The sequence below is a fragment of the Panthera pardus genome, unplaced genomic scaffold, assembly GCF_024362965.1.
Source record: "Panthera pardus isolate Hobbes unplaced genomic scaffold, ASM2436296v1 HiC_scaffold_6, whole genome shotgun sequence".
In the NCBI taxonomy this organism is placed as follows: domain Eukaryota; kingdom Metazoa; phylum Chordata; class Mammalia; order Carnivora; family Felidae; genus Panthera; species Panthera pardus.
Genome location: NW_026526991.1, coordinates 101,728,000 through 101,745,245, shown reverse-complemented (window position 1 = coordinate 101,745,245; position 17,246 = coordinate 101,728,000). Strand labels below are relative to the sequence as shown.

General features: G+C 40.4%; 1 protein-coding gene across 1 annotated transcript in view; it reads left to right on the top strand.

Moving 5' to 3' along the window:
* Positions 1-17,246, top strand: part of NDUFA9 (NADH:ubiquinone oxidoreductase subunit A9) — a 37,369-nt gene that overhangs the window by 3,750 nt on the left and 16,373 nt on the right. Inside the window, exons 2-6 of the mRNA XM_019464800.1 lie at positions 4,020-4,190; positions 4,551-4,648; positions 8,890-8,981; positions 11,413-11,554; positions 15,928-16,030. Coding sequence (XP_019320345.1) covers positions 4,020-4,190; positions 4,551-4,648; positions 8,890-8,981; positions 11,413-11,554; positions 15,928-16,030 — 606 coding nt within the window. The remainder of the gene's footprint in view (positions 1-4,019; positions 4,191-4,550; positions 4,649-8,889; positions 8,982-11,412; positions 11,555-15,927; positions 16,031-17,246) is intronic.

The following is a 17,246-nucleotide window of genomic DNA, read 5'->3' as shown; positions in this document are numbered from 1 at the left end:
AATATGTTATAATAGCTCATATTTAAAAAAAAAAAATCCTTCCTTGTCCTCATGTTCTTCTAGTCCTTTTTTCCACATGTCTCCTCAGAAGAATCATCGATACTCTTTTTCCCACTCCCTTGCCTTTCATTTTCTCTTGCCCTCTCCAGTAGACTGTCATCCCCACTGCAATAACATTGCTCTTATTAAGGCCATTCAGAACCAACATCTTCTAGATCTGTGGTCCTCTGTCCCCATCCTACTTCACTTTTCAACATTTGACAGTTAACTCTTACCTCTATGAATCACTCTCTTCGTTTGGCTCCTACCATTTCCTTTTTTTTTTTCCCCCCTTCCCTTACTGGACTGCTTTTCATTCTCCTTTGCTGGCTTTTCAGGCAAATCATTTAACCTCTCCGAGCCTGAGTTTCCTCATCTGTAATCTGACAGTAAAAATTGTATTAAATAAGACAATACCTACTAAGCACATAGAACAATGCCTGGCATCGGGTAACAGCTTTGTAAGTTTTGCTGTTACTATGACAGTTATTGTTGTGTGTCTGATCTGCAGTGTTTGTTTTAACCTTTCAGATGCGTGGTTTCAGACGCTTTTCAGTAAGCTAGGTTTGTTTTAACCTTTTTAGTGTGGTTTCAGATGCTATTCAGTAAGCTAGGCTTTTTGTGTAATTTCATGCTTTTGCATAGGGAAAAACCATGGTTTCTGGGCAGAGTGCCACTGAGGGTCTGGTGCAGAAAATAGACACAGACTTACTTATTTACTTTCCTTCCTCCCTTCCTTCCTTCCTTCCTTCCTTCCTTCCTTCCTTCCTTCTTTTTTTCCTTCCTTCCATCCTTCTTTCCTTCCTTCCTTCATGCCCAATACAGAGCCCAACTTGGGGCTTGAAATGACTTTTTTTTCCTCCAAACACAGATTTTCTAAAGCAATTTCTGTTTGTTTCTTTTAGCTTTCCCCAAGTTTACAAAACACTAGTGCTCTTGGTAAGCAGTTTGTTGATTGGAGCAGACGTTTATCATCAGCACTTTAGACCTTTCAGTTGTTTTTTTACTTACTCCCTGAACATTAGGTAACTTGCTCTAAAACTGCCCTAATGAGTTTCAAGGCACTTGAAAATTGACATGTATCCAAAGGAGTTTTACACTTCTGCCAAATGAGGAATAGTTAACAGAACCTAGGATGTGTAACCTGGAGAAGACTTAGTAGAGATATCGTTGCTACACTTAGGTGTAGAAGAGGGATTAGATTTGTCCTTTGTCATTCCAGAGGAACATAGGGATCAACGCTACTGGGAAGCAGCCACTGATCTCCCATGTGGTGGAACTTGCTCACTATTGGATGGAATGAGTACGGTCTGCCATGGGAAGTGGTGTTTCCCATCCTGGCAGGCGTTCAGGCTAAGGCCACGTAGTCTCCTTGCACATATAGACTGGGTGGAGAAGATGTAAAGCACTGATGCAGGAACTTTGAGGATCAAGAACTTGAGGGGCGCCTGGGTGGCGCAGTCGGTTGGGCGTCCGACTTCAGCCAGGTCACGATCTCGCGGTCCGTGTGTTCGAGCCCCGCGTCAGGCTCTGGGCTGATGGCTCAGAGCCTGGAGCCTGTTTCCGATTCTGTGTCTCCCTCTCTCTCTGTCCCTCCCCCGTTCATGCTCTGTCTCTCTCTGTCCCAAAAATAAACGTTGGAAAAAAAAAATTATAAAAAAAAAATTATAAAAAAAAAAAAGAACTTGAGTGTATGAAAAAGAAATAGTGAGAGGTTTGACAAATCACTATTAACCTTTCCAAAGTTCAGAAATCTTTTCTCAACCACTCCTTTTGTCATTACTTTTGATGATTTTCAATAGTTTTATATTAAGTCTGAACTGTATGCTTTTTTAAAAAAAATGTTCTATACGAACAGTCCTCTACCTCCAGCATATATCATCAACTTTATTTTTCATTCATCATCAGTTTCAGAGTCTGTTCCAGGTAAATCTTCTGTTACCTGCACTGGGCTTATTCATTTCCATCTCTACATTGTTGTATGTGTTACATGTTTCACGTGGAAATCTGTTGTTACTCCTCTTTAAAACCTTTCTCAAAATAGTTTATTACTCAGTAGGAAAAACCGACAAATAACCCAATTAAAACATGGGCAAAGAAAATATACGGAAGGCCAACAGGTACATGAAAAGGTACTCAACATTACTAGTCATCAGGGAAATGCAAATTAAAACCACAGTAAGCTATGACCTCACACCTGTTATAATCGCCATCATCAAAAAGACAAGAGATAACACGTGTTAGCGAGGATGTGGAGAAAAGTGAGCCCTTGTGCACTGCTGTTGGGATTGTAAAGCGGTGCAGCCACTATGGAAAGCAGCATGGAGATTCCTCAAAAAATTAAAAATAACAACTGTACAATCCAGCAATTCCACTTCTGCTAATATATATTCAAGGGGAGTGAAAACACTAAGTCAAAAAGATATCTGCATTCTCATGTTTATTGCAGCATTATTTACAGTAGCCGAGACGTGAGAACAACCTAAGTGTCCATTAGGGGATGAACAGATAAATAGGTTGTAGTGTGTATATGTATATATATATATACATATACGCACATATATATATATATATATATATATATATATACGCACACACGCACACACACACACACACACACACACACACACACTGGAATATTATTCAGCCACAAAAAGTGAGGAAATCCTACTCCAACATGGATCTGCTCCAACATGGATCGACCCTAAAGGCATTATCCTAAAGTGAAATAAGTCAGACAGAGAAAGACATATACTGTGTGATCTCACTTATATGTGGAATTAAAAAAAAAACCCCAAACTCGTAGAAAAAGAGCTCAGACTTGCAGTGGCCAGAGGTGAAGGGTTGCGGGAGTGAGGATTGGAGGAAGGTGGTCAGAGGGTACAAGCCTACCATTATAACGTAAAAAAGTACTCGGGATGTAATGTACAACATGGTGACTTTAGCTAATGCTGCTGTAAGATACATAGAAAATTTAAGGGAGTTCATGCTAAGAGTTCTCAATGCAAGGAGAAAATTGTTTTTTTCTTCTTTCATTTTTATTGGATCTCTATGAGTTGGTGGATGCCAGCTGAACCTAGTGTAATCATTTCATTATATATACATAAATCAAACCATCATGCCATATGCCTTGAACTTACACAGGGCTGTATGTCAGTTCATTCTCAGTAAAACTGGAAAAAAAAAAAAGGCCCCCCCAAACCTACTTTATCCAGGAATCCTTCCTCATAATTATCTGATTTATTGCTCCCTTCCTTGCATTCTCTCAGTGCCTTTTACTGTGGAGGTTTCTACTCTCTTAATTTTTAACTGTTTAATTTTTTTAATGTGACTTAAATATTGTATCACAATATATTGTATATTGTATCCCATAGGGCAGGGAGTTTATAGTTGACCTTTGAACAATGAAGTAGTTAGGGGCACTGACCCCCTCCCCTCCCCATGCAGTAAAAAATTCATGTATAACTTTTGACTCCCCCCGAACTTAATCACCAATAGCCTACTGTTTACCAGAAGCCTCACTGGTAACTAAAGAACTAATTACCATATTTTGTATGTTTTATGTGTATGTATTATATGTCGTGTTTTTACAATAAAGTAAGCAAGAGAAAAGAAAATGTTATTAAAGAAAATCATAAGGAAGGGAAAATACATTTATAGTACTGTGCTATATTTATCAAAAAAAATCCTCATATAAGTGGACCCATGCAGTTAAAACCCATGTTGTTCAAGGATCAACTGTACTTTCTAATTTTTACATATTTCCTTATGACGTATGGATTTTTTGTTGCAGCTGTTTGTGTTTATTATTGCTGTAGGCACTTACATTATAACTTTTAGTTTAAAAATTCATTTTAAACTTAAGTATATGGAAGTACTGATAGCAAAATAATGTTACAAGTTTCTAGGAAAAGAGGTTATTCATACTCACTTTTATATTAACGTTTGCCACTTTTTTATACTCTGGGGTTTTCTTTAAGGTTCTTCTATTACTGCGAGAGCCGTAGCTGTGTTTCATGGCCCTCCTCGTCGCCAGCTTCATCATTCACTCATACCTCATGGGAAAGGTGGGCGTTCTTCAGTCAGTGGGGTTGTGGCCACTGTGTTTGGAGCAACGGGATTCTTGGGCCGATATGTTGTCAACCGCCTTGGTAAGTAAAGTTCCTTGAGTTCAGTATGCTCAGTGCCACTTATTAGGGTTGCCTAATGAAAACCATGAACCATGTTTCTTTTCAATTTAACAGTGTTACAAATTACTTGTATCTTGGATTTATGTAATTTTGATCTGCTATATGTTAGGAAGCATTATCACTCTTCCTCTGTAGGATGTTGAAACAGGAATAGGGGTCTCTGAAAAGTTATGGCATCTCTAGCAGGGCAAAATATGTTTTTGTGAAACATGATTTCCATTTTCTTGTCATGCTGTAACTTAAATATTTACCAACTCACTATTGTATAAAGTATTCATATTATGTTAGTATTGATCCTTGTTTCAATCTGTTCTTTTTTAGGACGTATGGGGTCACAGGTGATCATACCCTATCGGTGTGAAGCATATGACACCATGCACCTTCGTCCCATGGGTGACCTGGGTCAGATTATCTTTCTGGTAAGAGTCTGTGTGACTGATTGCTGATCACTGGAGTTGACTGATGTAAAGTACTGAGGTCATTTTTAGGAGAGAGAGGCAGTGTAATAAAGCAGCAGTTTCATCTCAGAGTGAACCAATGGCATCCTCCATTTACCTCATTCTTATAAACTCTTATCTAGCAGTTGGCAAATGTCATTTTCTGTAAAAAGCCAATTGGTAAATATTTTAGCCTTTGTAGGTCATAGGGTCTTTGTCATGATTACTCAGCTCTCCCCTTTTGCCTGAAAGTAGCCATAGATGAAATATAAATGAATGGGAGTGGCTGTGTTCTAATAAAAGTTTATTTACAAAGTTAGACTATAGGCTAGATTTGCCCATGGGTCATAATTTGCTGATCCCTGCTCTAGGCCCCTGCCATCCAGTATGGTAGCCATTAGCCACATGTGGCCACTGAACACTTGAAATGGGGCCAATCTTAATTCAGATGTGATGTAAGTATAAAATACAATCAAATTTCAACGACATAGTACAAAGAAAATAATATAAGTCATGAATAATTTTTTACACTTAACTAAATATTAAAATAATATAAGGGGTATATTTGGTTAAATAAAGTATATTATTAAAATGAATTTCGCCTGTTTCATTTTACTCTTTAAGAAAAAAGTTTTTAAAATATTTATTTATTTATTTTGAGCGAAAGAGACAGAGAGAGAGAACATGTGTGTGCTTGGGGGGAGAGGCAGAGAGAGGGAGTGAGAGAATCCCAAGCAGGCTCTGAGCTGTCCACGCAGAGCCTGATGTGGGGCTTAAACCCATGAACTGAACCATGAGATCATGACCTGAACCGAAACCAAGAGTTGGATGGATGCTTAGGCAACTGAGCCAGCCAGGTGCCCCTAAAATTTAAAAAAAAAAAAAAAATTTTAATGTTGATTTACTTTTGAAAGGGAGAGAGAGACAGAGACAGAGACAGAGACAGAGTGTGAGTGGAGGAGAGGCATAGAGAGAAAGAGACACACACACAGAATCCAAAGCACTCTCCAGGCTCTGAGCTGTCAGCATAGAGCCCAACATGGGCCTCAAACTCACAGACCATGAGATCGTGACCTGAGCCAAAGTTGGGATGCTTAACCAACTGAGCCACCCAGGCGCTCCTCATTTTAGTATTTTAGATGTGACTAGTGGAGAGGTATCTGGGTGGCTCAATTGGTTAATCATTCAACTCTTGATTTCGGCTCAGGTCATGATTTCCAGGTCGTGAGATAGAGCCCTGCATCGGGCCCCTGTGCTGGGCACGGAGCCTGCTTAAGATATTCATTCTCTCTCTCTCTCTCTCTCTCTCTCTCTCTCTCTCTCTCTCTCAAAAAAAAAAAAAAAAAAAAAAAACAATAAATGTGAGAGTAGAAAATTCAGAATTGCCTTATGTTATATTTCTGTTGGACAGTGCTTCCGTAGACTGAAAATCACACATACGGTGTTTTATGACTTGCTTCCTTGGCACAGACTTAGCTTAGAACACTGCTTGCTGTGCCTTCCCTGTTGTTACTCTTTAATCTGAAGGTTCTTTCTTTGGGCCAGTGGTTGCCTACGGGGCGAGGCAGGGGATACAGGGTAGGGGAGACCCTTCAATGCTGTGATTAGAAATGTGTGGGCCTTTATGGTTGCCACAATGACTGGTGACCATACTGATTTATTAGCTAGGGACCAGGGATGCTAAGTAGCATACAGTGCCCAAGGCAGTCCCTTTCCACAAAGAGCTCTGTTGCCCCAATGTCTACAGTTATCCTATTGAGAAACACTCTGGATGCTTCCTCTCCTATTCTTCTGCTTAAATTTTCCTGTGTTTATCATCCTATATGGAGTTGAGCTCTTCCATTTACACACTTTCCCCTCTTTTTTTTTTTTTTAATTTTTTTTTTTTTAACGTTTATTTATTTTTCAGACAGAGAGAGGCACAGCATGAACGGGGGAGGGGCAGAGAGAGAGGGAAACACAGAATGGGAAGCAGGCTCCAGGCTCTGAGCCATCAGCCCAGAGCCCGACGTGGGGCTCGAACCTGCGGACCGCGAGATCGTGACCTGAGCCGAAGTCGGACGCTTAACCGACTGAGCCACCCAGGCGCCCCATCTCTTTTTTTTTTTTTAATTAATATAATTTATTGTCCTCAGTTCTCAGTATTTAAGAGTCTCTTATGGTTTGCCTCCCTCCCTCTCTCTTTTTTTTCCCCTTCCCCTCCCCCATGGTCTTCTGTTAAGTTTCTCAAAATCCACTTTCCCCTCTTAAAAAATATTTGGTAAACATCCTTAAGATCTCTGATACATTCATTCAGAGTATTTGTGATCTCTCTTACATTTTTACTTTTAATAGCTTTTCATTTATTCTTTACTGAAAGTTCACAAGCTAAGTATAATACTATATTGGAAATTTCTTGTTTCTATAAAGTGTTTTTCTTTTCTAAAATCTTAATCTTCATGGTATTACAGTTACAGGAGCTTAGCTTTTCTCTGTTTCTTTGTGACTTGAGATTATGGGTCGCCTTGTCAGTCCTCAGAATTAAAGTATTTCGCAAATAATAGGTGAACACTTTGGCTTACACATGCAGAGTCATTGGAATTGAGCCATATGATGTATATTCTGTTTTTACCACAGGTATTTAAGCTTTGATGAGTAAGACCACAGGGAGCTCTCAGTCTTAAAAGAGAGTATGGAGACTAAACATATAACTTTGAATGTAATAATGTTTACAAAAGGGGAAGTACAGGAAAGGTAAAACAGGGGAGACTTCACTGTTGTTTATTTTTGAGAAGGATGGACCATACTGGGTGTGGAGCCCTGATTTCCCTGCTTTGGTCTCCATTGGAAACTTCTGTCTTAATGGCTACTTGGTTTGCTAATCTGAGTGCGCCCCCTGGGCCTCATCCCTGGGAATTTGGTTTCCTTTTAGTTCTTTCTCTCCAGGCATCCCTCTTGGGCCTTTCATGCAGTTATGCACCAATCTCTTCCACTGTGAATCTTCTTGGATTCTTTTTCTTCTCCCTTTGCCATCTTTTCTAAAAAAGTTTCAGCTCTGTATGTGTAGAACTGCTGTTTTTGTTGGGTATGTCACACACTGTGCAGCAGATTTTATGTCTCTTTTACATAATCTTCATAGCAAACACATGAGGTAGGTTGTATTTTCAAATTTTTTATTTTTTATTTTCAAATTTTACATGGAGGTTGGAGAATTTGTACAGTTTATAAAAAGGCAAATGGAATTTGCATTCCTGTCTGACTCCACAGCTATTACTCTACACTTCTCTTGTCCCCCCCACCCTGCACTTCTTCACTTATAACTAGTTCCTCCTTCTAATCTTTTGCTCTGGAATCGGATTTCTGTAGCCATGGCTCTCTTTTCTAAATTGCACAGGGATGTTAGTGCACCCCCTCCTGCTCATGTCCCCCCTCACCTCCCTCCCCACTCACTCTTACGTACACCTTAGCATTTCACCCTAAGAAACTTCTTACTGCTTATTATTTCCCATTCAAATGCTTAAAAAATCCAATTTCATTTTAATGTAGAAAATGCTGTACCTTTGCTAGGGGTTATTTCATCCCCGGTTTCTATTTTGGACCCGAATCGTCAGTCTGACTATAGTCTGAATCACTCAGAACTTTAGTTCTACACGAAAATCTGCCATGGGCTCAGCCTGCACTTTGGGGCAGGTCACACCTCCCCGAGTGTGCTTGACATGTCTTTGAAGTAGAAATGACTAGATCTGGGATTGTGAAGAGGAAAGAGTTAAAAAGAAATAAGAAAATAGTCACGAAGGCTCCCATTTTAACATTAGCCTTTAGGAGATAGTCCTCCTGTCTTTAGTCTGTAACTGGTTGCCACCAAAAGGGAAAGTCCATTTTCCTCCCAAATAATCCTTGGTCTTTGGCTGTGTTTCAGGAAGGGAGATTTGGTAACTAGAATCCCTTACAAACTTGCTGGGGACAGTTGGGTGGCCAAAAATGGATATGCCCCACTAGAAATGAATATTGTCTTTTCTAATTCTGTCATTTCATTACCTGAATGAAATAGATGTTCTTTGACCTGTTTGTCTCCAGGAGAGCTAGAGAATCAGCAAGGAGTTCAGACCTCATGACCGTTTTTGTTGTAATAAATGGAGCCTATATAAAATGGTACTAAATTCTGACTATATCAGATGGCCTATTTTGAAACGTGCCAGGGGAGACCCCTTATGTTTTCATCTGACCGGCTACTGTTTTTCTAGGAATGGAATGGCAAGGACAAAGATTCTATCCGAAGAGCAGTGAAGCACAGCAATGTGGTCATTAATCTTGTTGGGCGAGATTGGGAAACCAAGTAAGTCTTTGGCTTGATTTTTCTTTTTCTTTTCTTTTTTTTAAATTCAAATTCAAGTTAGTTAACATATAGTGTAGTATTGGTTTCAGGGGCAGAATTTAGTGATTCATCACTTCCATACAACACCCAGTGCTCATCCCGACAAGTGCCCTTCTTAATGTCCTTCATCCATTTAGTCCATCCCCCACACCGCCTCCCCTCCAGCCACCCTCAGTTTGTTCTCTGTATTTAAGAGTCTTTTACGGTTTATCTCCCTCTCTGTTTTTATCTTATTTTTTCTTCTCTTCCCCTATGTTCATTTGTTTTATGTCTTAAATTTCACATATGAGTGAAATCATACAATATTTATTTTTCTCTGACTGATTTATTTCATTTAGCATAATATATACTCCAGTTTCATCCACGTTGTTGCAAATGGCAAGATTTCATTGTTTTTGATTGCCAAGTAATATTCCATTTTGTGTGTGTGTGTGTGTGTGTTTACAGACACACACGCACACACCCTTTTTATCCATTCATCAGTTGATGGACACATGAGCTCTTTCTGAATTTGGCTGTTGTTGATAGTGTTGCTATAAACATTGGGGTGCATGTGCCCCTTTGAATCAGCATTTTTGTATCCTTTGGATAAATACTTTGTAGTGAGTTGCTGGGTCGTAGGCTAATTCTATTTTTAATTTTTTGAGGAACCTCTATACTGTTTTCCAGAGTGGCCACTTTGCATTCCCACTTGCAGTGTAAGAGGGTGCCCCTTTCTCCACATCGTCGCCAACATCTGTTGTTTCCTGAGTTGTTAATGTTAGCCATCTGACAGGGATGAGGCAGTAATTATGGTTTTGATTTGTATTTCCCTGATGATGAGCAAGGTTGAGCATTTTTTCATATGTCTGTTAGCCATCTGGATGTCTCTTGTTTTTTCTTTGCATGTGATGACTTAAGTTTCAGTAGACATTCACTGGGTACCTTCTACTCTCAGGCATTGTAGTTGTCACATTTTTTATTAGTCCATCATTAAGCATTAATATTGAACACCCGTTTATATACCCAATAACACCCTTTCAAGAGGTTTAGTCGGCGGTAAGTCTGGTATGTAAGCAATGTGATATGTTACCCCTAAAAAGCTAATAGAGATTGTGTTAGTATGGTTGGTGTCATCAACTTGACGGAATCACCGGTTGTTCATGAATTACCGATGCTGTGTTTGGATTTGTCCAGCTGGGATGGATTAGGTAGGAGGATTTTGCCTATCCTGCTGTTCATCAAACTGAACATTGGTTTTTCTTGTGTAAACAGTGTTCTAGATCTGTTCACACTGTTAAAGATAACATGAATATTGGTTTGAACAGTTCTTTTTACCTTTTGTGTGGGTTGTTCATCAACAAATAGTGTTTTAATCTCACAGTTCTGCAACACTTTGTTCACACCATTTTCTTAATATTTATTAAGTTTGATTATCTATGTCTGCCTTAGCACATATTTTTAAGTTCTTTGATTACTTACAGGGTCTTTTTTGACTTTATATCTCCTGTAGTGACTTATAGCAGTGCCTTGTACAGAGTATTAATCTTATTATGTAATGTTAACGTTATTGTATTAAATTGGTGACTGATTTTTTAGTTTCTTTTTTTTTTCCCTGAGGGAAAAGGATAAGAAGGCCCAAGCATAAGAAGTGGTTCCTTTTTAGCTCCCAACACTTCCCCCCTCCCTACCCAACCACTGCAGCCAGATACCCTTACAGGGTCTCAGCCTTGGGATCCCTTGAGGACAGAGAATATTATGTGTGCTGATTTATAACTTATGGTGAGGTTTAAATTATATACAGTAATGACAGTGAGCAGTAAACTTAAAAAAAAAAATACACCCATATATACTATATACATATATATATTTTTTCTTACATATATATTTTGATTTTGGGTTAAATCATTGCCATTTAAACATTTAACTATTATGAGGGTGCCTGGATGGCTCAGTTGGTTGAATGTCTGATTCCTGATTTCAGCTCAGATCATGATCTTAGGGTCATGGGATCTAGCCCCATGTTGGGTTCCATGCTAGGTATGGAGTCTGTTTGAGATTCATATTCTCTCTCTCTCTCTCTCTCTCTCTCTCTCTCTCTCTCCCTCCCCCTCCCCCTCCCTCTCCCCCCCTCTCCCCCTCTCCCCCTTTCCGCCCCTCCCTACCTTCCTCCCTCCCTTTCTCTCCTCCTCTCCCTCTTCCCCCCCACTCTCCCTCCTTCTGCCCTTCTCTCACTCATTCTCTCTCTCTCTCCCTCTCTCTCTCACACACACAAATTAAAAATAAATAAATAGTAAAAGTTTAACTGTTATGAATTCCAGCAATAGTATGAAAACCAGTTTATCACAGAAAACTTTGAAATCCTGAGTCAAGTGTTCTTAACTGATCCTCCTTTTTTCTTTCTTTCTTTCAGAAACTTTGATTTTGAGGATGTTTTTGTGAAGATTCCCCAAGCAATTGCTCAAGTGTCCAAGGAAGCTGGAGTTGAAAAATTCATTCATGTTTCACATCTGAATGCTGATATTAAAAGCTCTTCTAGATATCTGAGAAATAAGGTAAGTGACAAGTTGACCTGGGAAGTGGTTCACAGAGCCAGAGTTTCTTGGCCCCTTTGAAACATGAGTTAAGTGAGAAGGGTTTCTCACTGACATTTCCAGAATTAAAAGGGGCTTCTGATTCTCTGTATCCAGAATTAGATTGACGTGTGTGATATGTGTGTGTTGTGTTCTGACAATTTGGTTAAGTGCCCTCTGTTTGCAGGGAACTATGGTAAGGGGCTTCAGAGAAGGACAGAGCATTATTACCTGTTCTCAGAGTTCTTTGACAATGGCTCCAGCTTTTTGACCCACTGCATTTTTTTATTGAACAAATTATTTATTAAGTACCTACTGCATGCTGCATATTGAATTAGGCGGTAGGCATACAGTAGTGAATAAAACGGACTTGGTCTTAGCCCATATCTCATTTCTAGTCCACTGAGGAAAATAACTCCAGTTGTGCCTGGTGTTGCAAAGTAGAGAGCTGTGCCATAAGAGCAAACTGTGCCATAAGAGCATATAATGGGGGACAGAGGACATCTATCAGTCAGGTGCATTTAATTGCTAGCATCCGAAAACCCAATGTTAAAAGCCCCATGTTTCTGAAAAGTCCATCAATTGGGATAGGGAAGCTTAGCCACATTGGTGCCAAGGTACATCAGGGTTTCAGCTTTGTTTCTCTGTGATTCTTTCACCTCTTTCTTTTTGTGTAAGCTCTGTTTCTGTAAGAAACAGCTGGCTAGCAGCACATCTGAGCCTCACCATTTTCATATTGCGTGGATGAAGGAGAATGAGTGTGTGCACTCTGTGCCTGCCTCTACCCTGGCATTCACAGAATCCTCTGAATCCATGGTTATTTGGAAGGGCAGGGGCTGGGGCTGGAGTCAGTGGTGGGGCAGAGAGAAGACTCCAAGATGCCCAGCCCTGTAGCTTACACCACTGGACAGATGGTGGTGCTGTTGAATAAGGTGAGAAACACTTGAGAACGACAAGGCTTTTGGACAGTGGTTCTTAGTTGTAGCTGCTCATTAGAATCACTGAGGAAATTTTGAAAAATCCTGATGCCCAGGCTTCACCCTGGCCAATGAAAATAGAATCTCTGGGGATAGACCTTGGGCATTTGGTATTTTTTAAGTCTCCCTAGAGAGTTCCACTGTGCAGCAAAGATTGAGATAGAATATTTACAGAGAAGGAAGAGGATGATCTAGTTTTGTACTCAGGTCACATTTCAGGTATGTGTCAGTCATCCAAGTCACAATGGTGAATGGGGTTTATGATCCTAGAGCTCAGAAATGAGGTCCGGTTTGGAGATACAAAACCAGTTAATTGAAGCAATGTTTGGGAATAAGATTGCCTAGTGAGGAAGCATAGATTGCCTAGTGAGGAAGCATAGATTGGACGGGGCCCAGAGGAGTACCAATGATTAGTGTGCTCTGGTAGACAAGGAGACACCTGTAAAAACCAAAACAAGTAAAAAGACTGAGAAGGAGTAGATGTGGTGAGGTGGGGAAACCAGGAGAGTACAAGGTCATGGAAGCCAAGGAAAGACCGTCGCAAGGAGAGAGTAGTTGCTTACGAACGCCATTGAGAAGCTAAGGGAGGTGAGAACTAGAAAGTCACCTTGGATCTGCGGACATGGAAGTCATCTGTGATCTGACCAAGAATGGTTTGGGTGCAGGTGTTAGGGCAGAATCCAGAGGACAAGTGAGCAGAGAGTGAGCAGGAGCCGAGGCAGTGGGGATTGGAAGGGCAGGCAGCATGTGTAAGTGGTTTGGTAAGAGGATGGAGGGAGGCAGGCAGCTGGAGGAGCATGTGGAGTTGGGAATCTTTGTCTTTTTCTTTCTTTTCTTTTCTTTTCTTTTCTTTTCTTTTCTTTCTTTCTTTCTTTCTTTCTTTCTTTCTTTCTTTCTTTTCTTTCTTTCCTTCCCTTGGCATTGTTTAAGTGCTGGTGAGAAGGTTCTGGTTAAGAGACTGAGGATAAAGGAGAGAGTCAATTGGGCAGGTTCCTGAGGAAGGGCAAGTGAGCCCTGGAGCATGGGAGGCAGGGCCATTTCCCTGTGTGGTAAGAAAGGAGAATTGTAGGTTTTGTGGTGGGAACTTGAGGTGGTTTTTGTCTGCTGCTGTATTTTCTTTGAATTAGAAGGTGAAGTTGGTTACTGGAAGGAAGAAAAAAGTAAGGGAGGAATCTGAATAGGATAGAGAATGTTTGAAACTGTCATGAGAGAATACCTAATTAGAAGAAAGCACTACTTGTGGGAAATGTTGAAGATGCAGTTAAAATGGGTGACTTGAGCGTATAGTGGTACCAGTTTATGATTTTTTAAAACTCAGGTGTCATTAACATACATTACATTACTTTTGGGCATATAACATAATGATTCGACATAAGTATATATTGAGAGATAATCTCCACAATAAGTCTGGTTAACATCACCACACATATTTAAAGATTTTTTTTCTCAAGATGAGAACTTTTAAGATCTACTCTTTGATTAGCAACTTTGAAATAGTATTTTCCTTACCTATAGTTGCCATGCTTTATGTTACATCCCGAGACTTATTTATTTTGTAACTCCCAAGTTTGTTCCTTTCACTTGTACCTTGTACCTTGTACCTTCACTCATTTCACCCACCCTCATCCCCTGCCTCTGGCCATCTGTTCTTTGTATCTAAGAGTTTGGTGGCTTTTTCGTTTGTTTTTTGTTTTTTTTTTATTCCATGTATAAGTGAGATCATATGGTATTTGTCTTTCTCTATTTTGCTTAGCATAATGCCCTCAAGGTCCATCCATATTGTTGCAAATGGCAAGGTTTCCTTTTTTAATGGCTGAGTAAAATATCCTGTGTGTATGTGTGTGTGTGTATGTGTGTGTGTGTGTATCACATTTTTTTCATCCATCATCCCCTGATGGACACTTGGGTTGCTTCCATGTCTTGGCTGTTGTAAATAATGCTGCAGTAAACATGGGGGTGCAGATATTTTTTCAACTTAGTATTTTCATTTCCTTTGGACATATTAGCAGAAGTGGCATCACTGGATCATATGGTAGTTGTATTTTTTAATTTTTGAGGAACCCCCGTGCTGTTTTCCACGGTAGCTGTACCAATTTACATTCCCACCAATAGTGCACAAGGGCCCCCTTTTCTCCACATCCTCACTAACATTTGTTATTTCTTGTCTTTTTGATAATCGCCATGCTAATAGGTGTGAGGCGATACCTATTTGTGGTTTTGATTTGTATTTCCCTGATGATTAGTGATTCTGGGCACCTTTTTATACATGTTGGCCATCTGTGTGTCTTCTTTGGAAAAATGTCTATTCAGATCTTCCCATTTTTTAATCAAATTGGGGTGGTTTTATTTTTTATTGAGTTGTCTGATTATGATTTATTTTCCTCCGTCTCTGAAGGCAGGAGGAGTGCATGGCTCAAAGGAAGCTAACAGGGTTCTTTCAGAATTGGGATTTTTGCCTGGTGGGTGGAGTCAAGACAAAGGGACAAGGTAATTTACAATACTGGTAAGAGAGTGATTAAAAAGTTGGGCCATGGAATCTAATCTGAGGCAGGTTAGGAGGGCTTGATGAGTAGGAAAGCAGCATTAGAGGACTAGAACGCCTGAGAATTCAGGTGAAGACCAGATATCTCAGGAAGAGATGAATGAAGCACCTGGAGGTATGGGAGGTTGCCATCTGAGAGCAGGATGTCTTCATTTAGTGTTTCAGAAGACAGGCACTTGTAGTTGTTGATATGGACTGTGGCCTGAACGAGTTGAGAGGGGCAGAAGTGGACAGAAGAGGAGGTCATTGGAATTGAGAAGCTCAAGAAACTGAGAGGTTCAAGCCTACCTGGACATATAGGTCACTCACAGGAGTCGTGCGGGTGGAGAGGAAGGCTGGACTCGGTGCTGATACCTGCATTGAAAGAGGCCTTGTCTAGGAGGAGATAGATGATAGGCAAGGGTGTTGAGGTTCGGGAGGTTCCTGGCCCCTCCCCGACTCCTCTGGGTATGTATGTGTGCTGCCACTTCCATATCGTGGCCTCCCACCACGCTATCCTTTCTCTGGCAGGCTGCTAGATTGTTGACACAAACCAGAGGACCTGTAAGTAGAAAGAAAAATGGAAGCTAGAAAAGTTCTACTCTGATTTTTCTCCTTTCTTCTTCGGCCTAAGCTTCCCTAGAATAAATACGGGAAGGAACCCAACAAGAGCCATATGAGGCAGGGCATTTTTGTGTATTATTTAAAAACAAAAATTCTGGGTAACTGACCTTTATGAATCATACCGTAATCTGCAGAAACTGACCTTTGAAATACCAGTAACGTCCTAATAGTAGAAGGAATTCGAGCTTTGTTCTCTCCTCTCAGAACTCTGCTTTGTTTGGTTGCTTGTTTAGGCTGTTGGAGAGAAGGAAGTGAGAGATGCCTTTCCGGAAGCCATTATCATAAAGCCGTCGGACATCTTTGGAAGAGAAGATAGATTCCTCAATCATTTTGCAAGTATGTATGCTTGTGTTCTGTCCTAGTCATAGAAAAGAGGATACGAGTTAACCAGGTTAAGGTGAAGCATAAGCTAACAGTGTTCTCTGATTTGACAGACTAAGGTGTATTTTCTCTCCCCCAGTTGCTTTTTTTCTCCCCAGAGGTCCTATTTGCCTAGCATGATCTTCGTTACAGCCTGTGAAAAGAGCACCTTAGATTCACAGAAAGGCCGTGGGAGTTCTGTGAGGGTGGCAAGTCCACGAGAGGCAGCTTCCTTATCTGTTGCAATGGAGATGATAATGTCTGCCTCAGGACTGGCGTGTTACTGGAATGCAGTAGCCCCTGTCACAGCACCTGGCCCACAGTACCTGCTTAAATGTTGGCCTTACTTATTTTTCCTATGAAGCCCCTGTTTCCTAACTACTTTCTCACATTAGTCCACATTCAGTCAAGTCACTTAGATGTTGATCTGAAAGACAGAGGTAGCGTCATATTTTGTCAGGTGCGTGTAATAGGTCTTCCTTGTAAATAGCCATTTCTGTGAAATGGGATTAGGGATTAATAAATATTAATTTGGCCATTGGTAAACTGGAAGTAGTTGGTATGTAAACTGCTTCCATGAGCTGGGCATCATGTTATGCTTACTCTCAGGGTTTTTGTTTGTTTAATAATTAGACTTGTCTAGGCAAAGGAAATCAGTCTCCTTGACTAAGTGATGAGGTTTTGAGATTTTACGGGAAAAAAATGATTTCCCTGTACATTTGCAGGAGTGGCAGGGGAGAATACATTTTTTTGTTTATTATTTATTTTGAGAGAGAGGGAGAGCACGTGCGTGAGCGGGGGAGGGGCAGAGAGAGAGGGAGAGAGAGAGAGAACCCCAAGCAGGCTCCATGCTGTCAGCACAGAGCCCAGTGTGGGACTCAGATTCACAAACCATGAGATCATGACCTAGGCCAAATCAAGAGTCAGTTGCTTAACCAGTTGAGCCACCCAGGCACCCTTGGGGGGAGAATATATTTTTAAAGTCTGTGATAAGAACCCAGCTTTAGTTTCTGATTCTGTCAAATTACCAGGTACCTGTCAATTTATTCACTTATATATTAGGAGACGATTCTGCCTCTCCTAGGGAGTAGTAGGATGGTTAGTGAGGTACAGTTTTATCATTAGCTTTCTATTTCTCCTCGTTAGCTATTTATATTATTTCTTTCAGTTTTCTTTGTCCTTTGTCCATGTA